The sequence below is a fragment of the Malaya genurostris genome, chromosome 3 (genome assembly GCF_030247185.1).
Source record: "Malaya genurostris strain Urasoe2022 chromosome 3, Malgen_1.1, whole genome shotgun sequence".
Classification (NCBI taxonomy): Eukaryota; Metazoa; Arthropoda; class Insecta; order Diptera; family Culicidae; genus Malaya; species Malaya genurostris.
Genome location: NC_080572.1, coordinates 232,012,453 through 232,027,966, shown reverse-complemented (window position 1 = coordinate 232,027,966; position 15,514 = coordinate 232,012,453). Strand labels below are relative to the sequence as shown.

The following is a 15,514-nucleotide window of genomic DNA, read 5'->3' as shown; positions in this document are numbered from 1 at the left end:
GTCGAAATGACGCTATCTGCTTTCTGTCAAAAGTTACGGTGAGGTGCCGGCAACCGAACACCTTCCCCTACAAATCGATTACGCCGTATCCAAGTTTTCGAGGCATGTTCCATATAGGTGATCGTTTGGCGGTCAACTAGCATAACCTACGCATTGGACTGAGTTTTGAGCCCAATATAGAAACATGATTTACGTCTTTTGTATTTTCCCTCTGAACAATGGATCGAAGTTTTCGGCACTTAAAACCGGAACCAGAAGTCGGATCCGTATAGATTTCAACAAAATTATATGGTACCACAGGCCCTCCCATTGGAACCTAAGCTGGTGAAAATCTGTCCAGGCATCTCTGCGAAAAGAGAGTGATCATCATTTTGGATTATGTAATTACTGCCTTCGGTACCGGAACCGGAATATGGGGATCGGTATGACCGAAGTCAGCAAATAACATGACTCATAAATTGAAGTAGTTTTGAACTCATTTTAGAATTTTTTTAACGTTTTTGCCTCTCTTATACATAAAGGTTATGCAATGGGGCTACCACGTTTGGCCTAAAAGTCGTTTATGGTTATTCGTCATAATGGTCATTTGGCATAACAGATGAACATGCTGCTTAATAAAAATTGTTCTAAATTACTGCAATTTCGAAAGGTCTAATGCGGCTACGTCTCATCGGTTTTATTGAGCTGCTGTCTGACCTCGCTACCGTTCGCTCGGACTTAACTGAGAGATAACTCCTAGCTTTGGGTATTCCGGGCAAACTAAGTGAGCTGTTTATATTAAATGATAGTGTACTATTTACTACAGAATTTTAAAAATAAAAAATAATATCCTACCGGATATAAAATCCACACGTTTTCCTTGCAAAACATCACTCGATCGAAATTGCATATTCAGTTTTCTCGGGAATTTCTTAACCGATTTTTACAAAATAAGATGCGAATTCAAATTCTTTAAAAATTCCGTGAAAAGTTGATCCAGATTCGACTTCCGGTTCCTGTATTACAGAGCGACAATTGAAAAATTTTCAATTTCACGAGTATTTTTTACAAGTGGTGGTGAAATGAAGTGTCAAATTTCATAAAACTTGCTGATAAATTCATCTTGTTGGCAAATCTTGTAGTTGGTGAATCCTACTTTGGGATTACTTGTCCCCGGTTTCCGGTTCCGAAAGAACTGATATTAATGAAGAAAACTTCCACAAAACGGAACTCACTTCGATTACTCAGCAACGGTTAAACGGATTTTTACAAATCATGATTCAAATTAAAGTTCTCATCGTCTCAAAAAATAGTGTGCAATTTCATCCAGATCCGACTTTCCATTCCGAAATTATAGGGCGATGAGTGTCAACACTTTCGAACCGTCATACAAAATGACAATGCCAAACCGGTACGTGCTGGTGCGGAAGAACAAAACACCATCGCCTTGCAAACGGAGCACTTGCTTTGTTCGATATCGCATAGCGTGTTCGTGAAAACGAAAACTTACAATGTTTTCCAACCGAATTCATCGGCAGCGATTACATTGATAATAATAACAAAAATAAATATCCAATCGCAATGCCACTTAACTTTGAATTTCTTATACAGCAGTAACAGGAGCACAGGTTTTCGTTTGGTTTCGCTTGCGTTTTTTTACAAACTTTAACAATTATAGTCCCATACAAGGTTCCTGAATTTCATCCGGATCCGACTTCCAGTACCGGAATTACAGGATGATGTGTGTTATAAAATGAAAACAATGTCACGCCTCTTTGTCGAATATAGGTCAACGGATTTCCACCATCTTAGAATCAACGAACTCATATCAGATTTAAGGCGCGTACAAAGGGGGGGGGGGGGGGGAGGCTGGGGTCTAGGGGTTCAATCTACACCCCCCCCCCCCCTCCCAACGAAACTCAAGAAATGATTAGGGGAGACTCATGCTAGACCGGACAGGGGGGTAAATCAGACAGCTTAAATATCTTATAAACCAGCAATTGTTTCGATCCATTGACTGACTTTGTGAACGCGCTTTCATTTTACCGACAGACGACAGTTAGCTGGAGGTTAAGATGTCAGTCTCACGAAAGATTGAATCCAAAAACGAACCCATTCGAACATGGTTTCATTTTCTTCCCGCTCATTCATGTATCTCGAGATTTGGAACTCCATTGTTTTCGTTCTTCATTTTTGTGTGAAGCTTTATAGCGTGGTTTTGCCCCATAGTCTGGTTTAGCCCTAGTGGTTCGAGAAATATTGGATTGTTTTCGGATTGGAATCACAAATTGGGCATTGTAGATGAAGGTTGAAACTACATAATGGTAGAAAAAACCTAGCTTCAATGAATTTTTTTATTAAGTTTCCTAAGTGTCCAATTAAGCCCGGTCTCCTCTATATTATGAAAAAACTCTTCTTCAGATATTTAAGTCTGATAATTTCCAACAAACTACCGTACAACCAATATAATTTTAAAGAATTTATACATTCATATCAATGTATGAAAATTTATCAACATGTTCTCAAATTGATTTTTTCCCACATCTCAGACAATTTTCGAATTACATCTCGAAAAAATGTCGCGTCTTTTGAGGTGATCAAAGTTTGAAGCAAATTTTCAATGACTGATGGCCTACCAGATCGCGCTGCATCCTTAGGAACAACCAGTAAACAGAAGGAGCAATGTCAGGAGAACATGGCGGGTGCGGCAAAATGTCCCACTAGAGCGATTCCAAAAAATTTTTTCGCGACTTTCGCTACATGAGGCCGAGCATTGTCATGCAGGAGAATAACTTTATCAATTTTTTGCTTGTATTCCGGTCATTCTTCTCGTAATGCACGGTTCAAACACATCAATTGCAGCCTATGCCGATTGCCCGTTATAGCATCGCCTGGTTGTAGCAGCTCATATTACACAACCCTTTTTCGGACTCATCAGATGGCATGAATATTCGGCTTTGGTGTTGATGTTCAGGTCTATGACAACAATTGACCTGGCATAGCGTAGTATTTCTTCTACTCAGCATTGACAGGTTGCCAAATTTGTCTGGGAAATGTCAGATTTTTCTCGCTTCGCCAGACACTCAAACTAACCAGATCTTTTGCCAGACTGTCCAAATTTTCCCAGATTTCCGTTTTTTTCCTAGATTTTGTCAGATTCCGATAGTTCTTAACGGTTTTGGCCTCTATACGGTAGGTTTTTTTTGCTCACTGAAAATGAAGCCCGACAAAAATTTCCTTGTATATAGTAGACCCAGAAAAATCCAGATAAATTTTTGAGTTTTGACAGATTTTTGAAAAAATAAGCTGACAACTCCGCTTCTACTATCATCATATCATATTTCATTCCCAGTAACAATTCTATGTAAGAAACTCTTTCTTTGTTGCCTTTTAATCAGCTGTTCCCAAGTGAAAAGTCACCTTTTAATGTATCTCGGTTTCAGTTCATAAATACCTCACTGCCTTGCTTTTGAATTATTCCCAAGGACTTTAATCGCATAGAAATTGTTTGTTGACTTCCAATGATTCTGCAAGCTCCTCTTGCGTTTGACTAGAATCTTCATCGAATAATGTCTCCAACTGTTTGGCTTCGAATTTTTTTGGTTGTCCAGAGCGAGACCTATCTTCAACGCTGAAATCTCCATTCTCGAAACGTCGAAACCGTTCCTACACGATTTATTGACTGGAACATTACCAACATAGACATCCACAAGGATTTGATGCGCTTCAACTGCACTTTCCTTTCAATTAAAACAGACAATTAAAACTTCCCGCAAATGCTGCTTAGTTAACAAGAAATTGATCATTATCAACACAGTGAAAAACAAGTTTTTTTTACGTTTCGTCTTTGACTCATCAGTGCAGAGCAGTTCAAATTGAACTGCTTAGTGCTAAATCTGGCAGTTCAGTTTGAACCGCTAAGCAGACGTAAAGTTTCTGCTATTTAAAGAACACTTTTTGTTTTGCAACGGAGTGCAATGTCTTTTCTGACGTGCCGAACGAAAACGTGTTTTCGACTATTTCTGGCCGATGCAGGTTTGGTCGTTTGGGGGTTAGCCAAATTTTGTCCTAGGGCACATAACCGTTTTTATTATTTTTACGTTTCGTTTTATAATAAACAAACACGAAACCATACGAACTGAATATCAATGTAAGATGTCTAGCCTCATGAAACTATCGAGTTCAATATTAATAACAGTCAGAGACATGTTTTGAAAATGACCCGAACTAATTTGTACTCCTAATATTGAGCAAAAAAAATCTGCAACAGTTTTTTTAAACTTTAATGATAAACAATTCACAATTGCTCTTAGAAGTTGATAAAACAATTATTCGTGCTAGAATATTAGGCGATATTTATACTTACAAGACAGCAAAATTCATAATAATCAACAAAACTCGTGCGATTTGGTAAATTATTTCTCAAAATTTATTGAAGGATGTTTTTGGCTACTTCGTCTACCATTGTGGTTATATTTCGATTATATCCAGCATGACACACACGAGCTCCATCTTTAGCATTATTCAACTAAGGTTACTGGAGGTGTAAACTTTTGGCGGGGACTCAATTTAAAAATATCATTTTGAAAGATCGCTAGTGATCGGACTTGTCCCATGATCGAGAATGCCCCACTATCTTCTACATGCGACAAACTTATTCGAATGGTATATGGCAGTGACAAAAATTTTCCTCCTAAAATTATTTTGTTACAAAAACAAAAACCGCCAACCTCCGTCAATTTGTTACATCTTCCGGTGAACACCCATTTTCCTGCAGCATCATTCATCACGAGAGTAGAAATCTATCGACCACCGGAAATGGAATCAAAGACAAATTTCGACACTGGATTCTGTTCAACCTCCGGTTGCACACTGGCACTGCCGTTCCCGGAAACAAGGGACGAGTTCGATTCAGTGTCGATTGCTCACGCCGCCTAACCGTAGCGTAGTTCGCGGTATGGGTCAAAAGCATTCTCCCTGCACCACCGATCAAAATAGTTGAATCAGCATTCTTCCTTCCTGAGGATAACGCACACCGAATAGAAAGAAAGAGTTCTTTATTGGCATTTGTGCTGGTTTTGTTCTGCTGTCGGAGCATCAGTTCTTTGTCGTCGTCGTCGTCGCTAGCAAGCTTGCCGTACCCGTTCGCTACTATACGGACGATCAGAATTGAAAAACCGGTCCCGAACAAAGAACAACGCTCGGAACGCATCACATTCAGACGAAAAACGTTTGCTGCACAATTTCAGCAAAAGGGGAATCAATCTGATGGTGTGTCTTGTGCCGCCAGGGTTGAAGAATTAACACTCAAATCTAAGCCTGGTCGGTTCAAGCAATGGGACGCACGGACGTTCGGTTAAACCCTGCCCGTATGTGATGTGTACGATTCACGTTGGCATTCCAGACTCATGACGGATGCAATGCGAATGCCTCATTTTCCTTTCGTCTCTAGACTGTCACTGATGCGAATGAAGTTTCGGGTTCGATTAGATTATGGCTGCTGCAACAGCAGGGCGATAAGTTTCTGCGTTGCGAACGAACTCAAAAACTGTCTGCCCCATAACAGGCAGCCAGTCAGTGAGTGGGAGTGTAAAACTTTTACTACTACCACCCGCCCGCTTTTCATCAGTGTGTATTTTATTCCGGACGGTTCATTCCATGCCATGCGGCGTCTGTGTGTTAGCGTTGTCTGGACAGCTATTCCTGCCGGCCCGATACGCAGGCTTCCATAGTAAATGATTAATGATTGAATTAATTATGAACTAGAAGGGCGCCTGCTCGCTTCACGCGCGACTGCCAATTTGTAAGTCGCACTTCGCAATTGCATCGGGTTTCATTGTTCGTGGTAGTAAGCTAGCAGATTGTTGAATTCTTGTCGGACGTTGATCTGGACTCAGAATTTTATTACTGAGCAGTTCTGTAAATTTAGTTACGGAACTATCAATTAGAAACCGTCTATTTTTTTCCAAAGACACCAATGCAATCGCTCATCCAAGGAGAAGTCGGGTCCGATTGTGTGTGACGTCAGTGTTCGAACGACATTTGAATAAAATTATGATCTGGCAAGAAAACTGAAACTATAACCAAACATCCGTTCAAAATGGTATTCATGTTAGTTCCTTTATGTTCATCTGGATCCGCATTCCAGCTCCGCATTTATAGGATAACATGTACTTCGTAACTACCGAGGTTGGTATCAAACAGCCGTTTAAAGTGAGACGCCGTATTACGGTATTGAATTTTATTCCGGACCCGACTTCCGGTTCTGGAACTATAGGGTGAAGTATGTTGAAAATTTCCAACCGTCATTTAGAGCGACAATGAAGAAAAGGAAATTTTTTTTCTAGATTTGACTCATATATTTTGACAAAATGAAAAAGTTGTTAGTTTATTCCCAAATACATTTATTTCGTAGTTTTTATTCAAACTTGGAAATTTTTGGAGGATTCCTCTAGGGATGGTTATGAGTAATATGAGAAAGGATTTATTACACCACTAGGAAGATCAAAACAGTTTTCCAAAATTGGATTTAAATAGGTCTTATAGTATTAGGTGTACAACTTTGCTTGCGCCATTTTTTTCCAAAATTTAAAGCTTTATTGCGGAAAAGTGCATACAGAAGTATTTTTCAAAGTATTGTCCGTCGCTAGCGACAACTTTTTCCCATCTTTCCGGAAATTTTCGGATCCCGGCTCGAAAAAAGGAGTCCTTTTTTGACGCTATCCATGAAGCAATCCATTTTTCTAACTCTTCGAAGGATTGAAAATGTTGATCTGCCAGGCCGTGTGCCTTCGAACGGAATAGGTGGAAGTCAGAAGGGGCGACATCTGAGGAATACGGCGGGTGGGGCAAGACTTCCCATTTTAGCGTTTCCAGGTACTTTTTGACCACTTTTGCGACGTGAGGTCGAGCATTGTCGTGTTGGAGGATGACTTTGCCATGTCGCTCTTGATACTGTGGCCGCGTTTCTTTTAGCGCGTGACTAAGGCGCATCAGTTGCGTTCGGTAGCGATCTCCTCTGATGGTTTCACCCGGTTTCAAGAGCTCGTAGTAAATCACAGCGAGTTGATCCCACCAAATATAAATCATAACCTTGGCGCCATGAATATTCGGTTTTGCCTTCGATGAAGTAGCTTTCCCCACGATTTTCTGCGTTTAGGATTATCGTATCGAACCAACTTTTCATCACCAGTTACGATTTGATGTAAAAACCCCTTACGATTTTATCTTCGAAGCAGTTGCTCACATACAAATAGACGGCGCTCGATATCCCTCGGTTTCAACTCGTACGGCACTCAGTTTCCTTCTTTCTGAATCATGCCCAGGGCCTTGAGACGTTTTGAAATGGCTTGCTGACTCACTCCCAACGATTCGGCAAGCTCATCTTGGGTTTGGCGCGAATCTTCATCAAGCAATGCTTCTAGTTGTCTAGTTCTTTGAAGGTTTTTTCTCTTCCACCATCATGTTTGTCTTCGTCATCGAAATCACCATTTTTAAAACGTTGAAACCCCTCCCGACACGTTCTTTTACTCAGAGCAGCATCACCGTAAGTTTCTGAGAGCATTCGATGCGCTTCAGTTGCATTTTTTTCAAATTGTAACAGAAAAGTAAAACTTCCCGCAAATGGCGAGAATTGGGCACATAAACAGACTTTTTCGAGCGTGAATAATACGAAAACAAGAACAACTGTCACTGAAACGGCGATGACAATTCGTTAGGCACTGTACACACTCATTTTAAAGGCATTATCATCTAAGGATTTTAACCAGCCTCAGCCGGTACAGCCACCTAAAAAAAACGGAAAACGGAAAACGGCGGAAGCAAAGTTGTACACCTAATACCACAGGTATTGTTGAATTGTATTAAAGCGCGTATTCAGCGGAGAGATTTAAAGGTGTAAAAAAATAAAATGAATTACAAGCAGGTTAAGATAATTTGAGAATTATAATACCTCTAACCTCCCAAATTACAAACAATTCGGAATTGATTTTGAGCCATTTTGAAGTCATTTTGAGATTGTTTTGAAACCTTTTAGGGGTATCAAGACTATTAGGTTTTCAAACAATTTTAGGACTGTTTTGGGAAAACGTTGAGATATTTCAAGGCAACTTAGAACTTAAGTTAAACATCATAAGTAGGTTAAGATAATTCTGAGACAATTTTAAATAAATTTGACTCAACTAACAGTCAATTATGAACCGAATTTTCGTTATTTTCGAGACAGTTTTGAGTCGAGTTTATGTCATTTTTAGGACAGTGTTGAAATAATATTTTGAAAACTATGGAACAACACCAAGACAATTTCCTAAAAATTGTCAAATTTTGATACATTTTAGGGTAATTTCGAGATTAGACCATTTGTAGACAATCAATTCAGTACAATTATGAGGTATTTTTATCAAATCTTTCAATGTTTAACAGAGTTTTATGTTGAATCATAAGTTTGTTCAAAATAAAATTTTATAAACAAATTTAGTTAGATAATAACAGTAGGTTTAGGTTTAATATTAGCTTCACGTTTCGTCTTCGACTCGTCAATGCATAACAGTTTATGTTGAATTGTTATGCCACCTAGCAATTCAACGTAAAGCTAACAAAACTGATTATGGGCCCTAGCACAAAAATAGGTTAATCCATAAATAATCACTATTTGAATCGACCAGTATATACAGGGTTGTTACGAAAATTTTTAAAATAAAAACTCGCGAAATCGAAAACTAAAACGCGTGAAATCCGCGCAAAGTTATAAATTTAAACGTGCAATATTCGAGTGAAGCATTACACCACTATTTTTATGCAAGTGATACTTCTGCAGAACTTAAAAATCCTCTTAAATATAATTCAAAAATCTGCATAAGTTTAAGTAGGTAGGTTATTTACTTTTTTTAATTTCAGTTTCAATTATTTATCGTCTTCTGATTAGCTTTTGCTTTCTGAGACAGCGCCTTCTCTTGTTTTGTCAGATTTCACTCTGAATATCTTTCTTTTGCTCCTCATCTTTTATTTTCTTATTCTTTTATTTGGAGCAGGGAAAAGCCCGTTGGAGTTAATTTCTGCCAAAGTTGCTCTCCAGCAGGCATAAAACCTCCTGATCTTTTGCATCAACAGATTATAACAAACTAAATGATATATTTCCTTAAATCTAGTGCTTCTATAGTAACTAAATCTAATCAGACAATTACATGAGGAACGTTTTCTTGACAACATTACGTGATAAATAAAGGTCGAAAGAGTTGAAACATTTGTTAAATATGCGGCACATACTAGCAATGGGCTTGTTATATTCATAATTAGTTCTAACAGCGGGAATCCGAAAAAAATAGGATCGAAGAATACGACGTCGAATGTCCAATTGTAGCAATTTCAATAGCTCGGAGCAATCGATTCGCGATTGAAAAAGGTCTGCCACAAAACTAGCCTTACAAACATCGTGACGGACAAATAATAAATCGAGACCAATCAGTTTGCAGCGGTCATGGTAACTCGGTAAGTTTAAAAGATATCTCCATGGAAGACGTCGGAGAGCGGACAAATTTGCGTTGAATCGTTTCAATGCGTTGGATATCGTTTTGGTAATAAGGTGACCAGATAACAGCAGCATATTCGAGAGTTGAGTGAACTAAAGCGCAATACAGAACCTTTAAGCAATGTACATCAGATAATTGTTTAGTAATGCGGAAAATAAATTCTAATAGCTCAGAGGTCTTGGAAATAGAAACCCCTATGTGCTTCTTAAAATTTAACATGAAACATGCGCGTTCAAGAACAGTCTGTGAAATATTATAGTCGAACTTGAATACAGACTTTTTACGATTAAAAGAGATGACGGTGCATTTAGTGGCATTTAAAACCATTTTGTTGATGTTACACCAATCAGTTAAATTACCCAACTGTTCCTGTAGGAACTCTGAGTAAGCTGCAGATTTGATTATATGAAATATTTTAAAGTTATTGGCGAACGATATTTTCATACACTTGATCAAAAAATTAGGATCGTGGAGATACAATAAAATTATAAACGATCCAAGGTGACTTCCTTGAGGAACTTCAGAAGTAACATCAAACGGTGAGGTTATAGTTACAATTTCAAACAGAATTTCAAACTTTAATTTCAAACAGCTTCAATACAGCACTTAAAGAAGCAATTTCGCGGTACTTGGATACTATACCCTTGTTCACATAGGATTTCTTCCACATTTCAGGAAAAATGCCAGAATGCAAAGAGCAATGGAAAATATTGCATAGTGGAACTAACAAACTATTAAAACAATTTTGTTATCACCACAGATGGAATCCCGTCGGATCCAGCACTAGATAAACATTTTTCTTCTTCGTTTATTTTCTTTTTCTTCTTCGTTTCTTTTCTTGTCCAACTTCGCTTCGTAAGCCTGTCGTGTAAATTTTGCTTTGAGAATGCGATATCTTCGATATCGATATCTTTGAGTGCAAAAATCTTCTATCGATTTCCGCATTGGAACGGGGAAACGCAATCACATATATCGAAAAGTATTTGTAATTCCTGGTAACAGTTCTGCTGAAATAGGAATTTGTACCACTCGAGATTAGAGAGCATAAAATCGAAAGTATGTTCACTGAAGAAACCATTTGCAAGAACCGCCTCCTCGTAAATTTTTGCTTCATAAAGGTGAAAATTCACCAATTCGGCCAATTTCTGAAACGTTCGCCCATCCTTAATTTTTTGGAGTTTCATAAAACTCACAACTCAAAAAACCGCGCCATCGCATCAAAATCAGAGCAGAAACCGCGCTAAATCCACGAAAATCGCAAAATCCGCGCGACCGTAACAACCCTGTATATACCGAAACATGGTTTCGGTGCAAATACAAAAAGTGTATTGTAAGTAGAGGTTATTGTTGAACTGCTAGGTGGCATAACAGTTCTACATAAACTGTTATGAATTGATGAGTCGAAGACAACACTAGTTAAAACGTGTAAAGACAAAGGCAAAGATAAAAACCTGTTATGTTAACATAACCAACATAACACAAAATAGATTATCTTCGAGATAATTCAAGACAATTTTGACGAGAAGGTGAACTGACTTTGAAAGATTATCGAAACCATTTCCAGAGCGTTTCAGAAAAATTTTCAAAACAATTATAAATAAGTTCGGCACAACTTGTAGATAATTTTTAAACACTTCATTTGTTCAACTTACATAATATTTAAAGATAAAGAATGGAATGATTTTGTGACAATTTCAAAACGTTTTCTAGATTCAAAAAAATTTTTTTGTTAAAAACATACAATTTTAGAGCAATATTCTGAAAAAATAGGCAGTTATAACAGAATTTGGAAAATATAATCAAGAAACAGTTTACAGGTAGCTACCATTTTCAGGTAATTCGTAAGATATGAAAACATTTTTGAGACAATTTTGAAAACCATTTGAAGACAATTCTGGGAAATTTTTAAACAACGATGGAATTATTTCGACATAATTTTGAGACAGTTTAAATAAATTTTTGAGACAAATTCAATGCACTTTGTAACAACTTCTTGGAACCATTTAACGGAAATTTTTAGAAAAAGTTCTTTTCTACTATTTCAAGACAACTGAAACATTTTTAGGCAAAGTTTATTGCCGGGTAGGCATGTGAAATCTGCTCCTAAAGGGAGTTTATATTGTAATACAATATTTGAAAGAACTTGGACTGGAGACAATTTTCCCAAAAATTTCAACCCTTTAACTACCATATTTACGGAGCTAAGATACTTCTATGATTTTTTTTATTTTTGAAACAACCACTCCACTGAAAAATTTGAAAAACTCATGGGCTCCTTTAAAAAATTTAAAACTTATTTTTTCACAGCTTCGATTTTGGTACCTTTCTAGACTTTTTAGTAATAAATAATTTTTGGAAGTACTGCGGTTTAATATTTTTTTAAATGTGGAGAATCCACTATTAGTAAATTTTTCTAAATAAACATTCCACCATGCGTCTGCATTAAAATTATTTTAGAAGGAAACGCATGGTGCATAATTACTAGAATTAAGCATCATGCGTTTCCTTCTAATAGAGACTCAATAGAAACGCATGGTTCGTCGGTAATGTTTTCTATAAAAATAAATCAAATATAGTGGTCTTATACATTTAAGATATTTTATAACCGAAGCCCTTTGACCCCTTCAAAAATTATTTATTACTAAAAAATCCAAAGTGGTACCAAAATCGGAAATGTGAAAAAATAAGTTTAAATTTTTGTGTAAGTATTTTAATGCAAGAAATACATCTTTAAAAATTTGAGAAAAAAAAAGTTAGCTTTCCCGACAACAAAAATTCGAATAATATGAAAATCAATAGAACCACCTAAGCTCCGCCAATATGTCAGTCAGTCGTCCAGTCTTTCAAATATAGCATAAGAATATGAAATTTATTTGGGGGTAGATATCACATGCTTACCCGTCTTTAGCCTTTGATACTATGTTAGGACAATTTTGAGACAAATTTTGCGACATATTGGGAAAAATTTCAAGACAACGAGGAGATAATTTTGAGATAGTTCTAAACCCATTTGAGGCAGCTTCCAAAAAATTCTTGAACCTGTTTTCGATGGTTTGATGACAAGTTTGAAGAAATTTCGAAGCAATTCAAAAAAAAATTTCGAAGCAATTCGAATGAAGAAATTTCGAAGACATACTTTTATCTAAGAAAAAGTTAGACCTCTAGAAAAAAAAATCTGTACAATTTCTAGAATTTTCGTGGAACAATTTTGAGACAAGAATAATATTCTTTTGATATAAAATTGGGACAGTTTCGGAGTAGAAACAATTTGAAGAAAGCTCTAAAATAATTATTTCTCTAATAGAGCATTGCATCACAAGTCCACTATAGCATTGATGGCTATTGAATCCATTGTTATTATTGTTTTATGCTTTTATTTAACCCCGATTGAAATTTACCCAAATTAGAGTTTTGTTTCTCTAAACCGAGCCGGAGGCTAGAAATCAAATGTAAACCCTGATGTCTGGTTAGTTTAGAACATTTTCTAAAGCTGTGCATCAAATGTCATCTATTTCGTAAAGCATCGATCGATAAAACATGAAGCAGATTCATGTTCTTTTACCCAATTGTTTTATTGGTTTTAATTATGATCATATATATGAGAAAGATATCATAACATCGATTGTTTGATTGAAAAAAAAAAGTTTTGTTTCAAAGTTAGTAATCTACGTCTGAAAAAAATACCCATGGCACGATATGATACGATAAAAGTGAACAATTGAACGATAACAGAAACAAATCATCGTTTCCCAATGCCGTTCGGCAACCCGACAATGTCGTACGTCGTTAGCATCGGTCGGTATATTGAGGTGTAAACAAAGGATTGGCCTATATATTTTAAATATTCAAGCGCACACATGAACCGCGTGGCGTCTAGATTGCAAGCCTCCCACCCGCGCGCACCAGTTGCACTTCGCAAGAGCAGTGCACACAAAGCGGAAAGGAAAATAAAGAACCGAAACACCTTGACCGAAACAATCACTTCGATGCACTCTCACGACACTCGCCCCGTCATAATCAACACTTGGGACACTACTTTATCAGTTTGTTTTCGCGTGGAACCTATAACAGGAAGAGTTCCACGTAACAGAGGTTGTGGAGATGGCGGTTTCTTCGCCGGTTTGACCGAGTTTTATTGATTGATATGGAGGTTTTTTTTGATTGTAAGTCACACTCGCACAGACTTACCATACGACTCCGAATGCTCCGTAACCAATGGGGCGATCTGGCTGCACATCCTGGGGAACGGCCGGTGGTTGATAATAGGGTGCGGCCGCCGCCAGGATAGCTCCCTGCGGTCCGGCCGCACCAGCTGCACCACCCTGTACCAGCGACATCGACACACTCATGGAAACCCCGCGCGATTGCCTGGTCGGACCACCAACAGCCGCCATCCAACAGCACGGCGCACAGAAGCTAACCCTGCCGTGAACCTAACTGGACATGAACCAATGATGACGCAGAAAACCTTGCAATTTTGCTGCCAACTTCTTTAACTAACTTCAAATATATACAATTGAACAAATAACGTAGCATACAACGGACACTTTCCACCGCCTATAACACGGACACTTTATTTTAGTCGACAGAAACACTTTGCTACTACTGCATAACCTTCACGGGCGAATGTGCGGAGTCCGTCACCCGTCGAAGCAAACAATAAACGCACTAGATTTTAGCTCGTAATAATTGGCTGATTACGCGAGCGGTTTCAAAACAAAACACAACCTAACCACTGCGGATTTTCATTCACAATTTTCATTTCTAGATTTCGCCTGCTCCTTAATTTGTGGCCCTTGTGCGTCTTGATAGTGGCAGCTTTAGGGTAGGTATGAATATTTGAGCGTGAGTGTAGGTAGGGTGATGATGTTGGATAAGTTCGGGGATTCTGAAAAGAATAATAAAAATGTTACATATTATTTAAACATTGCAAACTTCAGTTTGCAACAAGTAGTACAACTATACGATAGGTCAAACAATATTTGCACCTCTCATCATATGTAAATACAATGTAAGTTACATTTTAACACGGTTCTCGACTAATATAAATCTCGCAAATAGTAGGAAATAGTAAAGCTAATTTCAAAGGATAACACAGCAGCAATTAAACAATTTAACATAATTATTCAAACAAATATATAAAGAAAAAATACAAACCAGAAGTAAACTAAAATCTGCATCCTACTGGGTAATTCGCTTCCTGATGTTACTGCTTCAACTTTTGGGGGGTATCTCATTCAGTACAGCCCAGCTACGCAACGCGTATTCATATCATAACTTCTTGCGTATAATCTCAAAACTCTTGCATCAATCAACTCAGAACTGATGAAATACTACGGATGTTCGTCACAATTCGCGTATTTTCTGCACTTTGTATTCAGCTCCACTTTGACAGTTCTCAAAATGATTGTTTACACTTCTATGCTTGCAGGTAGTGCTTCACATACACACCGATGAAAGAAGAGGAAAAAAGAGCGATTCACTCGCAGCATAGAAAACGCCTCGTCGGAGAGAGCAGCTGAAGCAGCTGTCATGCAAAGTAGCCAGAACACTCACTAATACACACCCGAAAAAGCCTGCAGCTAGATTTCTCGATCTTGACTCAACATCGGGCTGCGACTCTGCGCTGCGGACGGATGAACAAAATGAAAAAAAATAAACGACTGCGTGTAGAGAGGGACAGAACAAAAATGGAAGTTCCAAACTATTTCCACTGCGCTCCTTTACTAACTAGACACTGCGGTCAGCAAAGGCGATGCTCACTTTTTCAGATGCAGTTTCTCACAAGAGTGTAGTTCTCGATCAGTTAATTTCCGTTTCCACCACTGCACTATATCCAGCAGAAATATGTAATTTCAAATTCGTCACGTTTTCCAAAATGATAACGATGACGGTGATGATTATTGCTGGTTCAGTTTTTTTTTGTTCTAAAGCAAAAGATGCTCCAACCGCACAATGAACGAACGAGCAAACGCAGAGCCGCACAAACACGTCCAATCTCAACCAAC

The 15,514-nt window shown here is 37.9% G+C and overlaps 1 protein-coding gene across 8 annotated transcripts in view; it reads right to left on the bottom strand.

Annotated features, from left to right (window-relative positions):
- The window catches only part of LOC131435995 (serine/threonine-protein kinase NLK), a 281,004-nt gene extending 265,490 nt beyond the window's left edge, over nucleotides 1-15,514 (bottom strand). For 6 of the 8 annotated variants that reach the window (XR_009230565.1, XR_009230567.1, XR_009230570.1 and 3 more), the window contains exons 1-2: nucleotides 14,664-15,514; nucleotides 13,695-14,394 (exon numbers count right to left, since the gene is read on the bottom strand). Coding sequence is in view for 2 of the 8 variants with exons in the window: in XM_058604349.1 (XP_058460332.1) it covers nucleotides 13,695-13,900 (206 nt within the window). In the remaining 6 variants the exon portion in view is untranslated. The remainder of the gene's footprint in view (nucleotides 1-13,694; nucleotides 14,395-14,663) is intronic. The other 2 variants (XR_009230566.1, XR_009230569.1) reach the window with 2 other exon arrangements.